Genomic DNA, 26,518 nt, shown 5'->3' on the forward strand with positions numbered 1-26,518 from the left:
ATCCTGCTCTCTGTGCAGGAAGATCCAAGTGGTTGGATAGAGCCTCAGTGAAGCCCATGTGACCCATACATACGCTTCTTCAGCAATAAATGCCCTGATAAATGTAAATATAGCACACCAAAGACTCATTTCAAGGAGGTTTAGTTTGTGACCATATTAAATCTGGAAGCATGGAGAACTGTATAAAAACAAGAAAAGCCATCAGACTGGTGAAATAGAGGCAAAGGCAACTATTAACCTTCCACAGGGCTAAATCATAAACCAGGGAGTGTGGTTACCAATTTTTTACAGTGTGAAAATATATTTTGTGAAGGCTGATAATTCAGCTTAATTAAGATTTTATTAAAGTAAAATTAAATTAGCTTAATCCTTCTGGAAAAGGATGTGTTTTGTAGGAGCATCTGCATCGTTTAAACTGTGTGATCTAGAAAAGCAGATAAAAGGTTGCCTTTCAAGTAAGGGCAACAGTCTTAGTTCAGTTGGAAAATAATTTCCACTGGCAAGCTTTTGTCATCTTAGGTTTTCTATATTGGCCATGAAGGTTTTTTCATCTTTCCATGAAACTAACAAGATTTAGGCAAAACCACATTGCTTCTGCCTGGTTCAAGCCACACTTCTCACAGTATCAAGCAAATCCCTGTGTATCATCCTCTTGCTCAGGCTTTTCCTGCACGACTTCTTCCCACTGACCTCAGTGAGACTGATCAGCATGGAGGTGCAAGATAATAATGTAAGACAAAAAAGTGCAAAAATTGTGTGAACGCTACTGATTATGGGTTAACTCAGCTGTGGTGAGTTGACAGAGCTTTATGAAGAAACTAATGGATCTAATTTAATAATGGGAGGAGAAAAAAGGATTTTTGGAGAAAAAACACAAGACTCCCAACATGACAAAAGGAGAAGCAATAGCATACAACAATGTATTTCCAAGCTCCAGGCCAAAATGACTACCACTGACTACTACCACTGTGCCAATGCAGAGCTCAAAGAGAAAAAAAACAGTTAAAAAGCCATTCCTAGGAAAGGAGTGGGTATTCGGTTGTCAGGCCTTGTGTGGAAAGATAGGCTGCCACTGGGCAGACTCTGGAAGAGAAGTCTGAGGAAGGTGAGTGTTCCCCAGTTCCTGAGAATTATGACCTTTAGGCAAAGGCAGGCATGTGATCGATTGATTGTTCTGAAAATCTGTTTTTACTTAAACTACTTAGTTCTACACTACTAATACTTTCTGTTAGAGAGGATGTTCAGTCCCCCTATACAGCCATCACTCTCAATGGCAACCAAATTCCCCAGAAGCAGGACAGATCTTCAAGGCATGATCTGAGAGTGGAGAGGAAGATGGAGGTGGAAAGGACATGGTGTGCTCTTGAAGAAGCCAGGTAGTGCCCTTAACTTGGTAAGTGTGGTGGGAATGACTTGCAAGCTTGCAGTGTGCTAAACTTTGCTTAACTGATGCTCAAACAATCCCACTTCATAGTTTTCAACCACTTCTCAAACTCACTTCATTTCAGCAAACTGACTTTGGTTAATTTACTATCAATCCCCATCCCATATTATACCAATTCTGTCTCAAAAGTGAGCATATCAGTTTGACACAAAAGATAACATCAGCTGTGGTACCTTTAGCAATTTTTGGCTCTTATTCTTTTCCCAAGTAGTTTATTGATTTTGTCTTAGTGAGAACATAACCCTACAAAAAACTAGTGTTCCCAGCCTAGACAACCAGAGAGTTGATTAACTCTCAATGTAGTAATCTGAAGAGCAGTTATTCAAGCCCAGGGCAGATTCTATTAATACTTATTAAGAGGGATCATCACTTGAATCTCCTTAAATATTAAATTCAGCTAAAGCAGTTCTTGCATTATTTCAGAAAGAATACACTTCCAAATAGCCCCAACATTAAGAAAACACATAGGGAACACACAACATTAGGTGATCAGTGGAACAGATAAAAAAACAACCCAAAACCCAAAAATTCTACAAGGGAATGAATAGCCAATCACTTACAGATCCTAAGAATTACAGTCCTGAAATCTGCTACTTAATAAGATTGAGTCTATCAATTGTCATCTGTAACAAAGTAGTTTCTTATTTCCATCATAGTAAAACCTTTTCTCCAGCACTTTCACCTCCTTGTACCTCATATTTATTGTGAGACAAAAAAATTATGATTAAGTTTAAAGACAGCCTGTAAGATGAATAAGCAAGTTACACTTTAGCATGCACATAGGAAAAAGAAACCAGACATGCTTAAAAAACCCAAAACACAGTGTTTTTATCCACCTTCTAGACCAAAAACCAGCCTGGCCACAATGTTATCAAGGCTTAGAGACTTTCTGTCATCATTCAACCCATTGAAGGGGTAGCCACTTCCCTGCCACAAAACAATAATTTTGTCTGAAGTATCTGTGGCAGACAGATTCATTTCCTACTGGCTCCATCTAGGCTTGGTCGCCTTACAATTCACCAGCGAACACTATGACATGACAAATGTAATCACAGTGAGAGCACTGGGAAGTTATGCCTTAGATAGTAGAGCTGCTCACAAAAACTTCCATGATAAACTCAGACTTTTACAGTTGATAGTATAGTTCATGACCGTATAGTTCATGAAACCCAAAAGACATTTTTCTGCAGATATTCTGCATTTTTTTAACACAAAACAACACTGAGGCCAATACTCTTTATACTACTAAGTGCTTATTATCAGTTAAATAAAAGAAGTGTTGCCAAAATATTTTATGTAGCTTTGTCTAGGTTGAAGATTGAGTTAAACTTGTTTATAATAATAATAACACCTTTACATATATAAAAAAAAAATCCTCCACTAAATTATGAAATGCCAAATGTCTTTCAGATTTCAAGGGCAGAAAACTTTAGAACTCTTTCCTTAAACTCTTCCAGGGTAATGTTCCTGTATTTTATTCGTTGATTGAAATATTGAAAATATTTTTTGCTAAGGGAGAAACCAAAACACAAAAACCATAATGGAAAATTATAATTTCCAGTGTAACAGTAGAATAAAAACATAGAGCTTTTACTTTCATGCCAATAGGGTTGAAGTGATGGCAGAGAAGATTCAGTAACTGACTACAAAGACTTTATACAGATAAGAAGTACATTGTAATGTACCTGGCCCTCTCAAACAAACTGATGCAACTTAGCCTCCCAACAGACAGATAACATAATAGACTGTCCTGACATCCCTGCCAGCTCCTTGCATGGTTAATTCAAGGATCACGAGGCAGACAGTGGCTGTTGGAAAGACACAGTGATTAATCAGAATTTCACTCAGAGGACCACAGACAAATAGATTAAAATGTTTTAATCTGGCCGCTTAATATATCAAATAATCTTTAGTGGGACTCTGAGTAAGATACCTCCTCTGTCAACAGTGTAGACTTTGGGGAACTCATGCCACTGTTATTTTCCTGTGCATCATGTCAAATGGGCCTAAAATAACGTTTGGCTCTTATCTGTGAAGAGATATACAGATGTGAATATAAATAAAATAAAAAGAATACAGTGCAAAGCATGATTTAAAGACTATAATGTTAACATTAAAGAGAATTTCACATTGAAAATGTAATTAAATTAAAAAAAAAAACTGTTAAAGAATGGTTATATTTCTAATAAAATGCAAACATACATACCCCTGCTTAAATACATTAAATACATTTCATGATCTTTGTCATTAAATTTTCAGAGTAGCCAGTATTTCAGGCTGTACCTGGCAACCTTCATGCAAGATGGAGATCACTTTTCTACAGACTTTACATATTAAGATTGAAATTAATCTAAGAAAAGATAGTCATAACCTTCCACTGTTTTTCTGGGAACTGAAGCCAGGTTGCTCTCAAAGAAGCTGGCTACATTTGGGTTATTTGGTTAGGAAATTCAACAGGAAATGATAAGGAAAGGGAAGAAGACTAGAAGTGAAGTAAAACTGGTAACATAATCAGCAAGCAAAAGAAACTCATGAGTGAGCAGAAGTGTGAAACCATGTCAGCTGTAAAACACTTTTAAGCAGCAGATGGGGTAAAAGAAGGCAAAATACCCCCAATGTGTAGAAAAGGATAAGAAGTTTTGGTAAACAGACTGCATGGAGAAGACGATTCTTAAAGGGAATATGGAAACATACCCTGGACTGAAGAGTTGCTACACTGGGTTTGTTGAGGCTACTACACTGGATAATTGATAGCTACCAGATTGGAAGTGCAAGCAAGTATGAAAATTGAGTGAATAGAAAGGATCAGAGAAGAGAAAATAAAATAAACTGAAGTCAACTGGAAAGCCACAACATTCAGAGATCTCCAGTGCAGGAGATAGGAAAGTAAGAGGCCTTGAACTTTGCTGCATGAAGTAAAAGGTGCCCATCCATCCTTGTGTAATAACTCAAAAAATGACTGCGGACACAGTAAGGTTCTTCTCAAATATGTAAGAAAACCCCCTGATATTACAGTATTCCCTATACTGGTAGCATAAAACATGCCCAGAGCCATGCACTTACACTTAATGGATGCTGTCATTGTTCCAGCTCCATGCGTTGGTTTAGCAAAGTGCTGGAGAACAAAGAAGTTCACATCTTCAGTAGTTCAGGATCAGTGTGGGTTACAATAGGTTTTAAGTCTTTGCGAGCATTTCAAACATTTGGGGACTAATATTTAATGACAAATGCTGCTCATTTGTAAAACATCACAATGCTTTATTGTACCTCAAATGCCAAAGTGATCATTTTGTCTGGGAATAAAAACACTAACAAGTATAAAAAGTGTACTGCCTGACAGAAGTTCTGTTTAAAATTTTTAATTATATAATTATTTTCACCAACATGCAATTATCTATTGAATGTGTAGCCCCTGCTTTTACCATAGACAAATGTCATTCTTTATTCAAGAGGTGGTGAACAGAAAAAGGTTCAAAAAAGACTGAAAAGATCACCACATGGTAGGAATAATGGTACCCTATATCATGACAACTTTGACTATCACACCCAGTCTGACAATACAGACATGAAAAGTGATGATTGTTTGTTACCTTCTTTTTACACAAAACACACATAACAAGGATGCAACATAATGTGCCAGCATGATACAACACCATCACCAGATAGATACTACTGAAGAACGCTTTGCTGTTTACGTGGGAGCCATTCTGGAATTCAACCACACAAAAGTCTCAAAAATTAGGAAATATGACACATTTGGAACTAGTTTTTTTACTAGAGCCTTCACTTTGTTTAATATTTGTAAGCACCAGTTGGCTCACAGCTGCAAAGTATTTTTCCTGTCCTTTGAAATACAGGCTTGCTTAAAAAAGTTAGGCTAAGGTATTCAAAAGGATTTTCCACCGAAGATCCAGATTGAGAAATGTATCTCCAAATGCTTTTTTTCCACAAACTTTTCCCTCAAAAGCAATGCTAATAAATGAAAGTTCTGTTCACGCCCACCCAACCAAAGTATGATGATGTATAAAAAAAACCAAAACAAAAACCAAAAAAACCCCAAAAATGAAAACAAAAAAAAAAAAACCCAAAAAACTAATTTCCAAAAATGCTCAAGGAAGAAAAAAACCCAAACCATACATATTGAGCAGCCTCTTTTATCTGGATTGCAAACAGTGTCTTTGTGAGGTACTGCCTTTCAGCTAGCTGCTGAATCTTTGGTGTGTTTAGGCTTTTAAAAGTAGATTTTCCAGGGCCTATGACAGTATATTCTGATCAGAAAGCTATTAAGGTTAACAGTTTTGAAATACTCCCAAAAACTGAAGAACCATGTAATTATTCAATTCAGTGTCATGTAAAATTGTCTTCTGTTTTGAAATGTCATTATAACTGAGTTGTAAACCCATGCTTACCAGCATGCAACTCAGTTGGTTAAAGTGTAATAAACACATTGAGATTAAAGCTTCCAAGAGACTTCAGCAAATGTACCTGCCCATGACTACTCACTAACATAACACTTGGAGCTTTAAGGTGGCATTGCAGGAGCATGCCAAGCAATACGTGACCCCACTAAACATACTCCACATGTTCATCATTTCCCTCTCATGTTGCAACTCTGTATACATTTTTCTTCTCTTTTCTTCCATCTCTGCATTTCTTTGCAAGTACCTATTCTCATGTCCCTCGATTTCTCACTCTCAAGTCTGACTCACTGGTTCATATTATAAGCGTTAAAAAAATATCCCTTAAATTACTGAGAGGACATTGCTCGTGCTATGGGATTTAATGCCCTCCTCTGCAAGCAGAAGTGGCAGCTTACCAATATGCTCCTCACTGTGCAACGTACAGCTATCCCATGCCAGACTTTAAATTGCTCAACAGCAAGTTTTAAATCATCCTGCCGAGGAGTCTGTAGGGAGACATACCAGTCTTTCTGCAGAGGGAGATCAATGAGCTGTGGAGACATGCTGGCCAGGAATCTCCCTTTCATCTAGATATACACAGTGTGACACACCAGGTGCCAGCTTAACTGCTATCCTTACGGGAATGGGCAACTTCTGCGTTTGAGAGACGAGGGAATTTTTCTGAGTTTATAGATTATTTTTAATGTGTCAAAGATTTATCGTGGGAGTTAAAGGGTTGAATAAAGTCAGCCAAAAAAAATTCTCAAGCTTAGTGTGATGCAAGATATCAGGGACTTACAGAATTTTACCATTGTGTTGATCCTGCTTATGAAGTCTCCTCTGCTGGCATCCCTGACAGCCTCTGTTCAGCAACATGACTCTTAGGAAAGGCAAGGGCCTTTGTATACCTTATACCCACGTTTACAGGGCACCTATACGTGCCCTCGCTCTTTCTTCCTCCAGCTCTCCCATCTGGAAGTACAACTAATGCAAGGTAAATCTTTGCAAAGTTGCACAGGCCCTCTAGAACAGCAGTCTGAAGAGAGAGAAACACATCCAGAGCTGGGGAGGGCTAACAAGTGTAAGCACCTCACTTGCACCAAGGGAAAGGGAAGGTGGAACTGTGGCCCTGCATATGAGTTTTTGGCACACCATTGATCTGTTTTTAGTAAGGTCTGAACTGGTATCTATGACCTGATGTTATTGATACTAACATTTGACAGCAATGGTACTTAAAAGCATAATATTTCCTAAAGGACTGACTGCTTTTTGCTACTGTAATGACACAGGGTGCATTTCATGGCCATAAAGAAAAGATGTAGTCCTAAAGATGAATCATTGTTGTCCATAGAAATTTGAGATTTTTTGATAAATAACTGCATTTTTATATTTTATTTCCATGATCAGCAGTTGCTTAACTTTTTAATTTCTTAGAACATTTCAAGACTTCTCTTTTGGGACGTTGTTTCATGAGCACTCATTATCTTTCATTCTTAGGACAGGATATCTTTTCCTGGTTGGTAGGAAAATGGTAGGGTCTGGGCAACAATTCTGCAGGCCTTTGCTGAATGTCAAGAAAAATAAAAACACTTGCTCTTGGAGAAGTGCTAGACTGGAATAGTGCACTTCAGATTGACTACATCTAATTCAGAAACATAAAGAAACATTTTTAGAAGCAAAAGAAAATGATTAATGAGGAAAGGGTTAATACATTTATAGTTCAGCTTGTAAAAGACACTTTTTTTCAAAACAGGAAGGAAAACCGGTGGTTTGATTGCCTGAGAGTTTTCCTAAGAAGGGGAGGCTTTTGCAGAGCTGTTACTGCAGCTGTGCATTACCTGACCACGTATTCAGAGAGCAAAGTACATCTGTGGGCATGCAACACCTCAAATTCATGTCTAGATAGTAAGGGTGTCAAACAGGAAGCTTGTGAAGTTCAAAATCATACTCTCTCTTTTCAAACAACATCAAAAAATATTAGGAAAAATATGTCAGCTCTTCTAGTCTTTCTTGCTGATCAAGCACAAAATGCAGGCTATTGTGACAGTAAACCTTTAAAGAGTTTGCAAAGTCTGAATGAAAACCATGGGCTATGACTGACACATTATAAATATATTTAAAGGACAATGACAGCAATGCAACAACTGTAAAAACTCAAAACATGCCCCATTAAGTTTGATTATGGCTTTGCTTTGTTTTGTGGGCTTTTCTGCCTTTTTTTTTTTTTTTTGGATTTTTTTAAAGTTGCTTAATCAGAAAGAAGTAATATCTGAAAATTTTCACTTAAAAGGATATATATTTAGGATAGATATATCATCAGAAATGCCAATCTCCACAAAATATTATAGAAAACTTTATAAACAACCCAGTATCAATTTCTAATTAAATGACCTAGTTAGCCTTAACTGCAGTGTGACCACAAAAAATAGTACAGATCAGAAAGCCTCTTGGCAGACCTATGCTTTTACTGTAATTTTCAGGAGCATTTTTCTTTTTATTTCTACCGTATTTAAAAGTTTATCATGCATTATTTTCCCTAAAGATGGTATTTTCCAGTTCTGCTTTACTTCAAAGTGAGAGAAGAGTGAAAGCAGTAGAAAACTTCAGAAAAATTAATTGCTTTTAATTTTGCATCATTTTTCTTTTCTCATCTTCTCATAAGAAAATACAAAGTCTGACACGTCAATGTTTATCTTTTGCATATAAATGCCTGGCAAACCAATATGGAAGTTGAAATGCCAAGTGAAAAGTGTTTAAAATAAGAACTGTCTGACTGCTTTCTTTAGAACATACATGCTTTATCCTATCAAAATACAGTATCACCTTTGGAAATACCATCTATGAAAATCCTTTGATTAAATTATTGTAAAGGACTAAGACACGTATTTGCAGAGACTAAATAAGGAATAGACTCTATTAGCAGTCCATATACTGGGATACAAAATATTCTAAAAAAACCCAAACCAACCATGGTTTGATAAAGATGATCAAACTAAATGAGAGAAGGTAATAAAGTTATACATTTTATAAATAATTATTGTAAATAAAGTATGTTTCATGAGGCATAAACCAGGTCATTAGCTCAGCAAGGTGGCACACCACAGTGTTTGAAAAGTCTAACTGCATCTGTCCCTTGATTTTGCTGCCAATGAACAATTACAGAAAGTTTCTCTCACCATTAAAGTTTTAGCCTGCTCCTCAACTTTATCAGCAGAAAAAAAATTTCAAGAACATTTCCCTAAGGGGAAAATCCATTTTCCTGAAATAATTACATATATTTAAGTGGCAATAGGAAATTTTCAGATTTTTGTCCTAGAAATCTACCTACATATCTCTTGATCTAGCCGAGATTTTGAAAACCATCAAATGTACATTCTTACACCTCTGTGCAACGTGTTTTTCCTTTGAGAATTTTCTCCTTTGACTTCTCAATACTTCTCAAGACACATTCATAACACACAATCTTGTCTTTTATTGAGACAAATGTGATATTAAGAAAAAATGCCTGAAAGACAACTTCAGATATCAGGTTGAACTATGTTTGGAGACAAAGTATTTTCTGTGCAAAGGCTTTGCTGAGACAGTTGTTTAATCAAAGAAGATTCTTAATTATCAGGAAAATTGCATGTCTTACTTGAAAAGCTGTTATTATTACTGCCAATTTGGCCAAAATGTTCTAATTCCTAAAATGCAATGAAGAGAGCTTGACTTTGCCAGACCTGACACAGCAGCACTGTACCAAAGACCTCTCAAGAGTTGAGCACAAGGAAGATCAAAGGTCCCCAAAGTCTAAACCCTACCTCACCTGAACAAAAGAAATAGAGCACAAGATTTAAACTTGATGAGGCAAGTAAAAGTTAAAATTCAAACCAAAAATCTACTTGTGATTTTCAGGATGTATTATTATTTTCAGTCTCAATCTCAGCGACTTCCTGGACTGAAGTTACAGAGTCCTGTCCGCCTGGGAAACACTCCCTCAACCCACAGCTCCCAGTCTGGGTTTGAACAACAGTCTCCCCGATGTTCTTCTAAGGCATCTCCCAGTTTCTTTTCCTACTCTAGGTCCTTCTGACTGCCTTTTCCCCTCCCTGTCACATCTTGCACCTGCAGCCATTTTGTACCTCATACACACTCAGTTCCTTTCAGGCTAAAACCACCCTTGCCCTAGAAGGGACAAGCTGGCAGACAGCTTTTTTTCCTCTGCTGCTTCAACACATCCTCTTAGCACACACATAAATTGAACTCAAAGAGCGTCAAATGATCGTATCTCAATCCCATTCTTCTCTTAAGCTTTAGATGTTTAAGGAGGAAGAAGTTCTGTGCTAATTTAGTTAATGTCTTTTAAAGAAAACTGTTTTGCAGTGAGAATTCTCTGGAGGATTTTTGGTGTTTTAAAAGAAAAATAGCTTAGTATTTTGAAATAAAAGGACATTTTTCTTAAATCCTTTTCTATAAAATATACAAGACTAAATTAACCTGTACTAATTAGGCAGCTAAATCCCTGCATAGGGAACCAAGATATTATTTAACTGTCAAATCAGTTTAAAAAATATATACTTAATTACATAAAATTAATTCTGACAGTGAGTAATATGGAATAGATCCCCAGAGATCTGATGGTGCTGTTAACATTTGCACCATGCTCTTGCTATAGTAGCAGAATTCAGTTTTTTTTCACTGTGAGACTTTCTGTTCCAAAATGTACCCACTTGCAGCAAATATATATGGTATACACAACATTGACTGCATAGGTGCCTCAGGAAAGTTTTCAGTAACTTTCTAAACCAGTAGTCAGATGTCTGTGACAATTATATAGGATAAGTACACTTGAAAAAAGGGTCTGTTCTTGTCAATTTACCTAATAACAGGCTGAAGTCAATAATTAAATGAATCTAAAGCTTCAATCCCATCAATGTTTAGGCTCAGATGTAGCTTCAACTCAAGCTGCTAATAGTTGTAGGATTATATTACAATGCTTAGAATTTACATGTTTGCATTTGTTTAATTTTTCCTTATAGAACATTTACTACTTTTTAAATAACTGATTAATTCTTGGCATAATTTTTATAAACAAAGGGTGACCACAGTGAAGTATCTGCATGCAGATACTTCATAACTCTTCTAAACATGGACCAGACACCCTGGCTGATTTTTCAAAGCCACTGTCTCATTTCTTTTTGCCATATTATACTACACTTGTTCTTGTGTACCCTAGAACCTGACATGATTCAGTCTGAGTCTTTTTTTTAACACAGGGTTAAATGACTTATTCCTGTTTTCCTTTTTCCCAACATCATCAAACATGTATTTATAATATGCCATGTCTTAATGCCTTGACCTTCTTTGACTAAATATGCAAATGAAAATCTTTAATCAACTTCTAGGCCTAAAACTAGACTTCCTTTCCTTGGATTCATAGTAGCATAGCAGTTACATGCTCTGCCAAAAACACTGTTTAGGTAATGGACCCAAAAAACTTTAGCACAAACTGGTATTAAAATCCCATTCAAAAATTAGGATGACTGGGTGGTTGGGGGTGGGTATCATGATCTGTTAGAAAAACAAAACCTGAGAAAACTCCAAAAGGCATTCAATAGGTTGTGTGCTAATGAAGTGTGGCTGACTGGTTTCTGTGCGACTGCTCCCAATAACATTCTTTGAGAAAAGCCTTTGAACAAACAAACAAATGTACCTTTCCTGAAGAATAAGTTTGTTTTCCTTCTTCCAGAAGTCTTTGAAGTCAGAACTGAATTCATGCCAAATACTGAAGAAAGAATGTGGGGACACCTCCTTCTCACCCATTTTTGGTTTCATACAGAAATAGGCTGTAGTTTCCAAAAAGCTGTCAAAGAAAGCAGAAATAGCAAATGCCTCAGTATCCACTGAAGTATTTTTTTTTTTCTTGACACTGACATAGTATTTAATTATTCTTGGGAGCAGATCTTAAATAAAAGAATATAAAAACATAACAGTTCTTAGCTCTTCATATACAAGTAGGTACACAATATAAGATGATTCTTCAGTAAAGTCAGGATCTGGGATTTATCACAGTTTCTAGTTTTGACCAAAGTATTTTCCATTTCAAAAGCTAAACTGAACACACTGTCCACAGCCCTGCAAATCTAGATATCCACACCCACCCATATACTGCTTTTCTGTTGTGTTTAAAGCTGTTTTCAAAACACACAGTCAAAGCTCATAAAGAACTGTAAATAAACTTCTTCAAGTTCTGTTAGAGCCGTGCTACAACACAATAGCTTAGGCTGAAGACTACACAGAAATGTTAAAACTCAAACCTGCATTGTACTAAACAAGAAATGATGCAACAGAAAACTTGGCCCAGGAGCAGCTGTCCTAGAAAATAGGTGCCTATTGTGACTCTACCAGAACAATCCAGCAATCCCTCCTGAGTAAAGTGAGAGTAAAGCTGGTGTAGCAAACACATAAGCTACTCCTTAAGTAAAAGCTATTCCTGAAATGCAAAGGTCATACTTCACACACTGAATGAGGACTGTGATGCAACTAAAATTTCATGTATTTCTGAGTTTGAATTTCTTCTAATTTATTTCAGGAATGTTACAGGAAGGTACAGAATAATTATTTTTAAAAATATTTGCTGGTTAACTATTATTTCATTTTGGTTTTTTCACTGTACATTTTGTAAATACTGGAGATTTTAGAAATGTTTTCCTGATCTGAAAACAGATGTTTGTCCTGATCTTAACATGCAAGCTATTGGGGAATTGCTTATTTTATTAAAAGTGCAATAGAAAACTCTCACTTGAAATATAATTGTAGCTGCTTTGCTCACTATTACTATTCATTGACTCCTATCATAATTTTCTCTGAATCATACATCACAGTTTTAATCACTTCAATTATGGGGAAAAATCCAATTCCAGCTAATGAAGGAAATATAATTTTAGTCACAGTAGTTATGTCTTCATTCATGGATTATGATGGTTAAAGTAACATACAAAGATTCAACATTCAGAAGGGTAACTCTCACAAACGTTTACCCTAATTCTCAAACCCGACTATTCCAGTTCTATTGCCCAACCTGAAAAGTAAGCATCTACATATATTATCGTATTGCTGAATAAAAAAGCCTACATCTTAAAAATTTAACGTAAATTTACCAGCCAAATTTTACATCACATTTTTTCTCCTAAGTTGCAATTCGTTTTTCCATCTGCTGGAGCAAACTGAAGATGTTGAGCAACGAAGATGTAGCACATAAAAATATAGAAAACATTCTCATTTTTTTAACCCATAACATTGGTACTCAAATGCCACCTTACCTGATCATATAATTTCATCAGCTGTCTCAATCTACCATAGCATTCTGATCTGTAACTCACTGTTTGGTCAATAAATGCCTTTTTTTTTGGCTGGGTTCTGTTGTGGGTTTGGTTGTTTTTTGTGTTTTTTGGTTTTTTTTTTTTTTTATTATTTATTAATGATTAATACTACTGATTAAAATACTCCATTTTACTTATTTATACTTTAACCACAGTTTTATACTGGGAAAGACATTTATTATCTATCCTCTGATCCCACAGAATCATTCAAAAAGAATATACCTGACATTGCAGTCAGCTGCACTGTTTTAAACTTCTTCCTGTTGTCACATATTCTCAACTTTCTGCAAGATTGCAAAAGTTATCAAGGAAGTATTTTTTCTCCCAGTCTCTTCCCCCAGTCTTACAGCTCTGCACCTGCTAGTGGGGCAGTCATATCAAAGGGCTCATTTGAATTTTCAGAATAAACTGAAAATATTTTCAGAGGAACGCGAGGAATAAAGAACAAGAGAGAAATCTTGAGGCATCAGCTGAGTCAATGACTTATTTTTTAAGAAGCTCTTTGAATGAAGTCCATTAATGATTTACAAAACAGAGAAAGACAATTTCATATAAGAAACCTTGTTTTGAGAAATGTGTGCTCAAGACATTTGCAAACGACAATGATGAGAAAAGACTTTGACAGTGAATGGCCATCCCAAGTAATGCTTTATGAGTATATGAGATTATGACCTAGAATTCCATCACAGGAAAATATCCCAAGAAACTGGTAGCCAAACAAAATGAAATTCATACTGTATAAGAGAATGCTCAATTAAAAAAAAAAAAAAAAAAAAGAAAAATATAATCAGTACTAACATCTATTAGAGATGCAGAGACTTCCACTGCTCTTCAATTATTCCAACTATCCTCTGAGAGCAGGAGGCAATAACCAGTGTTTTTTCTCTGGTGACTGAAAACCTCCCTGAGGACTGCTTGTATGACTGTTGCGAACTTACACATTCACACAGCTGTGTCTAACAGCTGTAACTTAATTACCAGGTTTATAGAAAGAAGAGAAACGCTCCTACAGGTTGCTTGACTCCCTAGCAGTTAGTTTGGGAGGTAAGGAAAATTAGCTGTCTGTGAAATGTGAAACAGCAGCAGCATAGGAGGTTGTCATTGTTAGTATGTCACACCTTTCTATTGCCCTGTAACAATGCACAAGACATCAGCTGCAACACAATAATGCATCAGGACACAAATCTCCACGAATCAAATTTTTTTTTCTATACATACAGATCAAACAGTCAAGACAGTTGGCATGTTTTTTCCAACCAGAGAGGCCTACCCTTCTTTAGCATTAAAGTCTTTTAGAGCTCATTTAGAAGACATATGGAAACCTGCTTGTTATACATTTGATGCTGTCATTTTTACAGTACAAGACAAAATGGCGTAATTCACACATGAAAGACAAAGCAAATAAAGCCAAGCCAAACGCATCAAATAATAAAACATGGACAGCAATAAATCCTCTCTGTTACCATGGTCTTTAAGTATCTGATTTGGAAATATTTACATATGTCAAACTAGACATATCTCGAGGCTAATTCCAGGAGGGGACATGCGTTTTAAATACAAAGAGCATTTTGGATGACATCGCCATAGCCCCAAGACTAGATACGATCCTTTCAGATTTCAGCCAGGCAGTAAATTTCTTAAATATCTCTGGTGCTTTTCTCTGGGACAAGCCATTCAAATTTTCCTGTTCATTCTTTCGCAGATTTTGAAACAAAATATCTGCAAATACCATTGTTACTATTTCTAACTGTGCATCGCATAGACATTTTGACTCAAATAAGGGACTAGCTATCAAAAGCCTTTTCTTCCTATACTAAAATTAATTTCGGTATCATAAAACCTTGGGAAATTCATCTGACCTGTTTGAATTTCATTTCATTTCACCTACCTGCAAAATTAAAAATTTATTTTGAAACTTTACTCAAGTGAAAAGGTTCATACTTATCCATACTCTTTCTGAGAGTCTTAGAGGAAACAAATGTGCATTAGAGAAGATCTTTGAGTCATGGAAGAGGGAAAGAAGGGCATGAAACTCAGTTTAAGGGATTAAAAGAGGTAAAGGACGTCACTGCCTTTGCTTCTAACAGCCTGACTTTTCAAGCATGGTTAAAAATAAGACAGTGATGTTCACACTGCCGTCTTACCCTGATATGGCAAAAGCCAGAAATCTTTAAACAGGTTTCAGACTGGGTTTTATATCCCTCATGCTGGCCCTGAAGGAGAATTAAACATCATCTTTCTCAAAACAATAGAAGACTTGCTCATCTCTGACAAGTAAGGAAGGAAATAACATCCAGATAGATGGTTAGTTCCTTTTCTTCCTTTCTGGTCTTCTAATGTCTTTGGTTCAAGTGTTTGGGTAATTCAGAAAAATTATTTCAGACTCATGTCTTAACTCATTGCCTATTCAAATGCGGAAATTTGATGAATGAATCACTGGACTTTTATGTCTGCTCCCTTGAGTACAACTACAAGTCTATGAAAGTGATTTTTCTATTTGGAAGGAAGAAAGGAATGGATGTACTAACAGCCAAACCAAATTTAATCACATGAAAAAGAAAAGAAGCTATTCACATTGCAGATGGCTCATTGACAGCACTACTGGCTAATAGATTTGATCCATTACGAATATTCTAAGAGCTATAGATTATTCAGCCTTTTCCCCATTCCATTCTGAAAGCAGCTAGCAAAAAGTTGCAGACAATAATTCCAATTCAAGCCTGCCGTCTGGGATGTATTGGCTGGCTTACAAATAAGTACAAAAGCAAATCAACAGTACTAAGACAGCAGCAGTTTCATCTCAGCATTATTTATCAGGCTTCCTTGGCCAAACAAATAGCAAAGTAACCATAGGTACAGACACACCCTGGCTGACCTTTCTGAGAGAAGTTGAACACACGCACAAACACACATGTATCTGGTTTTCCCATGCAGCAAACTAAATTGCCTGCAAGGGTAAAGATTTACTCCAATGTGGATTTAAAAGCAGAAATAAGTGTTTCTATTCTGCACTGTTTAACAGACTACGTATTTTGGTTGAAGTTTGAACATGGATATTCTTTTCTATTTCGACTTCATAAATCTCTAAGCATCATTATGTACATAAATTATTAAGGACAGTTAGTGTAAATGGTGTAATCTGTTACTTGTGTGAAGTAGTTGTGTTTCAGAAGCAATTCCAAATCAGGCTGAAACTACTAAAGTACCCTTTAGTTCAATTAAACTCACAAATAAAATTTAGAACTAAGCACATTCCATGAGAAGAAAGAAAGTAAAAGGGAAAGAAAAGACTATTTGTGCCTTCTATTACTTTAAATCTGATATGAGTCTTATTGAAAGCCAAACTGAGTTGATGGGCATGTAAGCCTGTTCACAGTGTTGATCCTGGATTGTTCACTACATACCGAAGGTGAGTACAATATACAGGTAAGAGTATTTGTTTCCTGGATGATAATAATGTGAATCATCATATCAGTATTTGGTTTGTTTTATAAAGAGGCCAAGGCTTTGTATCTATTTTCTGAGTGTATTCAACATCTGAAAGCAAGAGTTAATCTTCAGACAGAATACCAACCAGTTCAATATGGTCACACAAAATTATCTAAAATAAAAGAGTACCAGCATCCTGATGATTGAGATTGCACAAGACTATTAGGAAACTTTATATGCACAGCATTCTATGAAGGCTGTAATTTTCTATTTATATATTTTGTTGAAGGTTCTTCTCTGCACTATAACTTTACATCACTTTCTTCACATTTTCTTTGCTTTTTAAAAAAAATATAATTTCCTGTCATCAGTGCTGTCTCTTGTTCTGCATAATTATAAGTGAAAATATGTAAAAAAATAAGTATAGGTTCATTCATGATAACTAGTACCTAAATGCTGGTAAGAAATTTCTTCTTGTCCTTTTATTTCCCCCTTTTATAAAGGAAGAAAAGTAACTTTCTTATATTAAAAAGAAAGTTGAGATAATATGCCAGTTTAAATTAGCTGCCAGAATCATTAATCTGTTCTTTCATTTGCCAATTTATATTGTGTAACTATGTATTTTGTAATATTGTTCCTTAGAAAACAAAGGTCTCAAGAGATTTTTCCATCCCTCTAAAAAAAACCTGCCAAACATTTGCAATGTTTTGAATCCTAAGTCATCTCCCTCATGCCTGGTCCCTTGCCTCGTATAAACTCATATTAAACAGAAACACTTTTTATTGCTTCGACCATATGAAAATTAGCAGTTCAATAACAGCAAAAAAAAAAATCCCTTTACCTTTGAAGCACTATTTTTTTTCTTCCCAACAAAAGCACAACAAAAAGCATCCAATACTAAGAACAGAAAATCATGTTTTGACAGGCTGGTCTGTCTTGTTCATGAGAATTTTAACACCCTCCCTCCCACTCCTAGGACTGCTTTACAACTTTAATGATCATCTACAATGATCAATATTTTAAGTTGTACATAATTGTTAATATCACAAATGCAGAACTTCCGTATTTTATGCTGATGGCAGCAGATTCTGTAACTGAATGCTGTTACAAAATACAGAGCATGTGCTATGACACAGACTGCTACATTCAGTCGATATTAGGAGTATAGCTTTGGACTTTAACAATTTGGTAAAAATAAAATTTTAGGAAGACTGATGATGTCATGGTATTAACAGCTGATGAACCCTTCACATATCAAATTGCCATTTCAACCTCAATTTAAACTGTTATTCCAGACACTTCTATTTACTTAATTCAATGGGAGAGTATTTCTTATTCCTGTCTTTCAGGAACAAAGTGCCTCTTAACAGCAGGTTGCAAACCTGCAGAATAAAAGAGCCATAACTAAATTAAATTTTACTTTTGTTGAAAGGTGAATGTGAGCACTGAGAATTTCAAAATTCTTTATTTTAGAAAATACTTTTATCAGGTCCAGATTAAGGTATATTGTTTGGGTATGATGAAATTTGCCTAATCAATCCTTGTTGCTATTATCTTCTGGAAACATTAGGCTACCAGAGATCACAGTTAATACTACATTTAAAAAGTATTCTGCAAGGTCTTCCCTCACTGGTTTAATTATTTTTTAATTCGTATCTTTATTCTCATTTATCTCTAAAATAATAGGCTACAACCTGGTCCCTCTATATGTTTGGGTTGGGTTTGGGTTGATTCTGGGTGGTTTTTTTTGCATCATTCTGATGTAAACAAGTGCTCCACTGATAAAACAATATCATCTTTTATCCAAGGTGGCATAGGATTAGGAGCTAAATTTTATAAGGAGAGATCTATCCTGGCAAATGGAACCTTTCTGGTGACAAAAAAAAAATACTGTACTGAAAAAGCCATTCTGCATATACTGAATCAATTACAGCCGTTTGAAAATTGAAGGTCAGAAAATGTAGGTTAAAGGTATTTTAGCTACTACCTTCATTATACCATGTACAAAGCATTTGTCAGCTACATCTCACCCAGAATCTGGGGTTTATGTGAACCTAAATTCTCCTGTGAATATTTAAAGGTCATATTTCCATTCAAGAATATTATTCAAAATAAAAAAATGAATGGAGATAATACATTAAAAACAGAACTAACTTTGTGTCTTTTATTTTGCCTCTGATATTTATATTCTAACAGGCCACTCCAACAAAATGCATTTTAAAAAATCAAGCATTATTTAGCGTGACTCTTCAAATGCATTTTTAAGTTGCATGTGCTTTCCCCATGTAATTTTAAAATGATAATTTTAAATCAGTTCAAACTTCCTCCCAAAACCTTGGCTTGAGGTAGTTAAAGTTCTCTAGATCCTTCTAGCATTGGTGTTAGCTGCAACCCACAGTTACCTGAATACTTTGCATAAATGTATAGGCTCTGTATCTTGGACTTTAATGTTTTTAATTCATGTTAGTGTGGATATCATGCCCACGCCTGCCAGCTAAGCTGAGACATATGGCTAGCTCTGTGCTAAGCTAGACACAGGCAATATGAGCATGTGTAAAACAATACCATGTAATTTTGTGCACTGCAGAGTCAGGCCCAGTAACATAACCAAGAGAAAACTATTTTTCTCTCTTAAAAAGACAAACATGGGAGCTTCAAACATATTAAATAACCCTTGGCTGGCTGAACTTGAAGAAATAATAAGGTGCTGTTAGACATAGAATACAGCAGTAGAGTGGATTTCAGCAGGGGTCTGACACAAAAGCTGATGGCCTCAGTGCTGTAAGAAACAGCTAAAAGCCTCATGTGAAAGCCCAACTTGACTTCAGATCTTTCTATTAACACTCCTCATGTTCACTAGAGGCCTTCTGAGCAACCATTATTACTTAAAGAGGTTATAATTATGGAAGTAGTGCAGAGCTGTTGTGCACTAAATACTGTATTAAAAGCTTATTATATTTTTTCAATTTATTGATCGCAGCCTCAGCCTTGTAATCTGCCTGCTCCCATGATGTGGCTCATTTTTATAACTGAAATTCATGAACAAGCAAGGTCAGGGTTATCTAAGAAAATAATAACAGTTATATAATGGAATAATAATTTTTTCTTAAATCTAGAGCAGATTATTTGGAAACCACACACATGCTTTAAAAAATTTCAGGTACACATAAGATTAACTCATCTCTAAGAGTATAATTCAGCATAGACAAAATTTTATATATGTGCACTGAAAAAAATACACTCTAAATATAGCAAGTGAAATGAGAGCACAGGGTTTTTCTCAGCATAATAATTTCTGTTTTGGTGCTCATGTCAAACTTAGGTTTCAGTTTCTGTCCTTTGAAATTTTATTCTTTATAGGATAAAATTGCTTTTACTCTTTATCGAATGAAAATGGCCTGAAATACCTGGGTATTACAGAACATCCTAGCATTTTAATGGTCTTTTGATGCAGTTTCACCTTAACCCTTTGTGGTTGCTCTGGAGAGCATTCTTACTTAATTCAGCATGCAGGAGCTTAACATGCATCCACTCATATCATCATGGCCAACAGAACTATGAATAGCAGAAATCGATCCTTTGCTGAAAACAGAACTGTTCATGGGGGCTTTCATGTTCTTAGAGTCAATGATGACAAAATCCCATGAAAGGAAACTGAAAGACTTCAAAATCTGTCTTGATGAACTGTCAGGTTGGAAAGGTCATTATTAGCATTTTTCAAATGTTAAGCACTTAACATTCAAGTCTCAAGTTATCCCAATATATTCTCTTCATAGAAGTGAAAGAACCTTTGTGTAGATGAGTACAGAAAATGGGCAGCATTTTCTATAAGGACTGTCTAAATGAAAAGGTGGCAGCCACTGGAATGAACAGAAATATTGTGTTAAACAACCATATCAACTCTGGATTTGTGAATTATCACTATTCACGCATCCAAGCAAAGCTAGACAAACCATATTCCTTTGGCCTAAGAAAACTGTCTCATGTCTGGAGGAGCTGTTCCCATCCCTTCCAAGGAGGCTTTGTTGTGTTTCTGGTCTGGGGTGACCACACCCTAACTGTTTTCTTTAGGGTGAAGCAAAAAGTTTTACCCCCTCCACAGACTGATTAAGGTAGAACTATCTTTCAGACAGCAGCTGAGAAAAGAAGCGTGTGAGGTTATCTCATGAGAAGCCCTCATTTAAGACATAGCACAGAAGGGATCTGGCACAGTAAAGCTGTTTCTGAACTAGCTCATCAAAGCAGTCAAGAAACAAGGCAATGAGGCTGAGGAACAAACCAAGGAAGAGCAAAGAGTCAATGCTTTTTTTTTCCCTAGTCACCTAATCTCCATATATGAGAAGCACAGTGGAGTTTCAGCAGTAGGCTGAAGCAATCCCTATATCGTGGATCGGCTTGTGGATGGCAGCCTTCCATCAGCTGGAAATTGTTATGGAAGGAATGACCTATATTGTAGAGATTATTACTGGATAGTTCCCAGATGAGTTAATACAGCACTTGTGACCTAATTAAATCCCATCCCTGACGTTCTGCTTTTCCATTTGCATATACATGAGAACAGCGACATAATATTGTAATACTTAAAGTAAACTGTGACATACAGCAAGGAAGAGAGGAACAACTCCAGTGGCAAATCAGCATAAGAGAGTAAAAGAGATGCATTATCCACATTTAAGTCACAGTCCTTGCAAATGCAAATGCTGACTATGAAGGCCTTAGGAACCAATCTAACCAAACAGCTCAGGTAGACAATATGATGAAAGAGAAGTCCTGCTGAACATAATCAGAAGCTGATGCACAAGGGAGAGGCACTGGAGCTAATCACACATACATACACGCACACGAGCATTTTACTTCAGCTGCAACAGCTCAAGAGGAATATATTGAATTTTTGAGGGCTACTCAGTGAAACCACCTGCTGAACATAAACTGGAAGCCAAAAAATATGTGACACATTGAAAGACTTTAATTCATCCATTTTTTTCCCACTAATTTTAGTATCTACATGGTTCATCTCTTCTTTTATCTTTTTTAATCCTCAGCCTGATGCCATAGCATTAGTTTTGGGTTGATCAGATCCAAGTTATTTTAACTATATTGTTATCAGGGTGTTTGCTGTATTGTTATCAATGCTATTTAGCCATGTAACTGTAGTTGCACCTCAAGCTAACATCCTTTCTCTTTTACTCCAAGATCTAAGGATATGCCCTTTATATAAACTTTAGAATAAATTGCATAAAAATCAGTTTACATTGCAGAATATTAGATCTCTGAATTGTACCCCAGTCTGTTAGGAGCTGTATCACCATTTGCTCATACTAGTACCAAATGCCATTAAATGAAGACTAATTCCAAACAAATAAAATTATTTTTCAAAGCAAGTAGGCCAACATCTTTAAAAGAAAAGATAATGCTCTTACAGGCAAAAATCAATAATCTAAATGATTAAGGAGTGTGTCACTTTGCAGATGTTTTCAGAAAAGGACAGGGACTTCATCTTCCAGGATAAGACCAATTACCCATATTTTAGAAGAGACTTTCTGACATAACTAAACTGCTGGCTAAGTTTCCATTACTGCGTATGTACTGGTCCTGATATTTTGTCAGAGACAGGATACTAAACTAGAGTGATCCAAACTGTTTAACAGACTGTAAGCTTCTTCTATACACATTTCCTCTGCTCAGCAAGTATTTACTTTTTGCTGATCCAACTAATGTATACCTAGGGTCTGAAATGTATTACCCTTAGCAATTCCAGCCTACATGCTGGGAGCCACACAGCGAGAAATAGACATAACAGTGAAGCAACCAACAATAGATGAATGGCCAAAGAGTAGTGAAAGACAGAGTCCAATAGCATATTCTTGCCTTTCAGCTAAAAGTTTCCTTCTGTTTTTTTTTTTTTTTTTTTTTTTTTTAAACTACATACCTCTTCCATTCTAAGCTTTTCAGCAGTTTATTTCTATCATTAACTCAATTTTCACTTTAACTTTACAGTTCACTTTTGGAAACAATCCAAAACATTGTGTGGAGGGTAGTGAGGTGGGAGGAACATTTAATGTTTTAAAGGATTACCAGACTTAGGTGCTACATTTCGAGGTGTTGCTTTTCAGCAGTGCCATTGTACCATACTGTCTGCTATTTCTCTAAATGTCATCAACTTGTCAGCTCATAAGCAGGTGTAAACCTTTGTTCCTCCCCAAGTTCTCATGTTCAGTGATGTCAATGGAAGTCTGCAAAGAGTGTTGTGTCAAGAATACTGTTTTTTCTTTTTTTGCAGGCAATTTAAAAGTAAACATTTCTCTTCAAAATTAATGTCATTTTGTTGCTACAGCAAAAGAAAGCAACAACGCATTTCTAACTGGATTATTAGAAGTCCTGAAAACAGAAGAGGTGCCTGGGAGGCTGCACTCAGAAAGCACTTAAAAGCCCAAAAATCACTGGAATGTGCAAGTAATGGAAGAAAATTATAAAATAAACCAAATAAAAATATCCAGACACGGAGAGATGAGCATTTCTTACCACTACCACACACATCCTAAATTCCTCGGTTGATACGTCAAGAGGCAAAAAGTCCTCTGTTTGACATTTTATAAAACAAATATATAATTCTCATAATGAACTGAGATTTACTAAAGAAAATAATAAATTCTAGGATTTTTTTTTTTTTTAAATCAGTGATGTACAGAAAGCCAGGACAGTAAGTGGAATTTCTGTCTTTCCAAGTCTTGTTAGGCATCAACAAGAAAAACAGGTGAACGGTTTTAAACCACCAGTGTATGGGACTGTTGACTTAGTTATTTTTCCTCTTCAAGCAAGGTTATTTCATCTGAAATACTAAAAAAAAAACCAAAACAAACAAACAAACAAAAAAATGGAAAATATTTTAAGACCTTTAGTATTCTTTGACATTTCTAGCATACATTGTCTCTTACAGAAGTGGAATATGAGTTAATGATATGAAATATAAGTAGCAACTTTCAGTGCTGCTGAACTGAATTTAGAATCAAATGCTTGATTGTGAGACTGAGAGATAGCAAGAAAAAATGAAGATCATTTGACTCTATCTTGGATATAAAAAAACTTCCATCTTTAATTAAATTTTTGGATAATTCCCAAGGTGTTATTCCAAGAAGACACAAATGTTTGCAGATAAAGGGGAAGGAAAAGATCATCTGAAGTATTCCAGTGGAAGAGAGAACAGTGTTACAAGTCTGGATTTGTTTGCTTTTTAAAAATACATGAATCTGGAAGCCTTCTAAGGAGATGAGAACTTAATACTGGGTAAGGTATTATAAGAAAAAGTAATAAAGTTACATTCTATTCCTCTAGAGCTATTCAGCCCTTCCAGTAGCAAGGCAGAAAATTAGGACCTTCAACTTCACTGAATGCTGTTTCTAGTAACTTTAGTCAGGCTGTTTAGCTACTGGTTCTTCAGAAATGAAGTGCAAGAAAAGTAACTAACTCAATTCTAAGTCTGCAAAACAGTATTTCTGCTGTTGCTATTGCCTTTCATCCTAGTGCAGCAAACGAAGTATCACATGTCATATTATTTGGACAATAATTTTGTTGCAATCTTGGTTCTGACTTGCTGTGTATACTATGACAAAGCCAATCTCATTCTGAAATTGTATTAAGCATACCTGGAAACAATAATACTTTGATTTTTTTTCTTGCTGCTTAAGTAAAAATCACATCTGAAAAGACAAAAACATATTTAACACTAACTAAATGAAAATAGAACAGAGAGCATTTCAATACAAGTCCTGGGATGGAGGACATATTTCAAATTTAAAAATAAAAACAGAAGAAAAAATAAAGGGGCACCGAATTAAAGACTCCTAAAATAGAGAAGCATCTCTTTCCCCTCCTCCTCTCTCTTTTCTGTTTTATTTCTTTCACCTCCCCCCAAATGAGTGATTTTTGCTTTTACTTGACAAGTATTTCACAGTTTCTCAAGCATTTAGCAATGAGGATCTAATTGGAAAGTGCCAGGTTCTTTCTTATTACACTTTATCAATATTGTTAAGGGAATGATGTAATTGTTTGGGGTTTGGTGAAGACATTCCATGTCACTTCAGTGTTAATACCAGGCTGGAGCCTTCCTTGTCTGCCTGCGTAAGCTAGATAAACATAGACCTGTGTGCTTTCTTCTCATCTCAGGATACTTACTCAGAGAGATCTTGGAACATATGCCTATTGCGAGCTAAACATTTCACTTTTCATTTTATCCATGTGCCAGAAATCCATTCCTTGGATAAACACTTTACATACTGACACTCTTAAAGTCACTAAACACGATAAATAAAGAGAGAATACATCATTTCAAAACTGATTAAACATTTTCTCACTTGTGACAAATGAACAGCTATACACTGTATGGAGTCCCTAGAGCAGACATTCCATTTTTTTTGTCTTCATTTTGTGTGTAAGATTAACTTTCCATTTCAGCTCATCTATTGCACAACTAAGCTTTTTTAAAAAGACACATTGCTGAATTTTCCCCAAATCATTATTCATTTCAGAAACTGGTTTTTTTTTTTATTGCTAAAAGAGCTTTTCTTTTGGGCTTTTGCATTTTAATTGAGACAAACAAATAAAGAAAATAATAATTTAAAAAAAAAAATTAGTTTTTAATGAAAGCTAAAGAAATCCTTCCATGCAGTAGACCTGAACTTATACATGGGCTGAAGTCATTCACTTCAACAAGGAAAATCCAAGCACATTAATCACATTAACTTTGCTCCATCTAATCCATCACTTTTCCTTGCACTACTTGCTTGTCTTGTCATCCTATGCACTTATATCTACCTATGATTAGTCAAATGCAACTAATCTTTTATTTAGCTTCTTAAGCTCCTATCATCATTTTCACCCACCCCTGCCAAAAAGGATCCCAAGCATTTTATTTCCAAGCTAAATTAAAAATCTTACTAAAATAATCATACATAATACAAAAATGGTATATGAAGTTGTCTTCAGTGTTCTAACAAATGCCAGTAATCTGATCAAGAATTTCAGTGGGAAGGTGGAAGGAAGAAAGAAAATATCCTTGCTAGATATTCACAGAAAGGAGGAGCAATGAAGCAGAATTTTCCTCCTTGACAAACTGTGTAAAAGGAGCTGGGAGAAGAAAGAATTAAGGCAAGTCAGAAGAAACAGATCAAGCTAAACCAGAACCCACGGAGCAGTTTGCTTTCTTCCCCCATCAGGCTAATAAAACCAACACAAAGTTTTTGATATGATGGTTCCAGTCTTGCCAGGGAAAAAGATTAGAAGGAAAAGTGAATTAGACACCAAAAGATAGTGAGAAATCACGAGATTTCTCAACAGATTGAAGATTCCACTGTCATTAGATTTCTGTCACCTTTGGACTTGTATTCAAATCCATTTTTGATGGGACAAATATTTCCCTTAAAAGAGCAATCAGAGATCATAAAAATCTCCTAAAAGTGCCGTCTTCTCTCAAAGTTTTATTGCGAAGGAAAATTTTAAAGATAAGAATTATGTAACTGAGCAGCTAAACAAACCTAAGAAATGCCAGGAATGCCTTTCATATACTTGAGCAAGAGGTATGATATTAAGCAAAAGCAATACCCTAATATTATCTCAGCTTGGTAGAACATTGTGCTAATAGCACCAAGGTTGTGGGTTTGATCCCTCTACAGGCCCCTCATTTGGGAGCTGGACTTGATGATCCTTCTGTGATTCTGTAATGAAACTTAAGTGAACACAGACCTGCTCAAAGCAGCCGTGATTATCTTATATTCTCTCTCTTGCATTCCATTATTCTCTCCCTTTCCACACCACCATGATTCCACACCTCCGACACACCACTTAGGGACCTACCATCTCCTTACAAATAAGGAGGGAGGCTCTTGTGG

General features: G+C 35.8%; 1 protein-coding gene and 1 long non-coding RNA gene across 2 annotated transcripts in view; one reads left to right on the forward strand and one right to left on the reverse strand.

Annotated features, from left to right (window-relative positions):
- The window catches only part of LOC131578209 (uncharacterized), a 34,325-nt gene that overhangs the window by 7,687 nt on the left and 120 nt on the right, over nucleotides 1–26,518 (forward strand). The window contains exon 2 of the long non-coding RNA XR_009277410.1: nucleotides 23,755–23,918. This is a non-coding gene — a long non-coding RNA (uncharacterized LOC131578209). The remainder of the gene's footprint in view (nucleotides 1–23,754; nucleotides 23,919–26,518) is intronic.
- Nucleotides 1–26,518, reverse strand: part of FMN2 (formin 2) — a 155,958-nt gene that overhangs the window by 7,557 nt on the left and 121,883 nt on the right. The window contains exon 17 of the mRNA XM_058836733.1: nucleotides 11,537–11,686. Coding sequence (XP_058692716.1) covers nucleotides 11,537–11,686 — 150 coding nt within the window. The remainder of the gene's footprint in view (nucleotides 1–11,536; nucleotides 11,687–26,518) is intronic.

The sequence above is a fragment of the Poecile atricapillus genome, chromosome 3, assembly GCF_030490865.1.
Source record: "Poecile atricapillus isolate bPoeAtr1 chromosome 3, bPoeAtr1.hap1, whole genome shotgun sequence".
Classification (NCBI taxonomy): Eukaryota; Metazoa; Chordata; class Aves; order Passeriformes; family Paridae; genus Poecile; species Poecile atricapillus.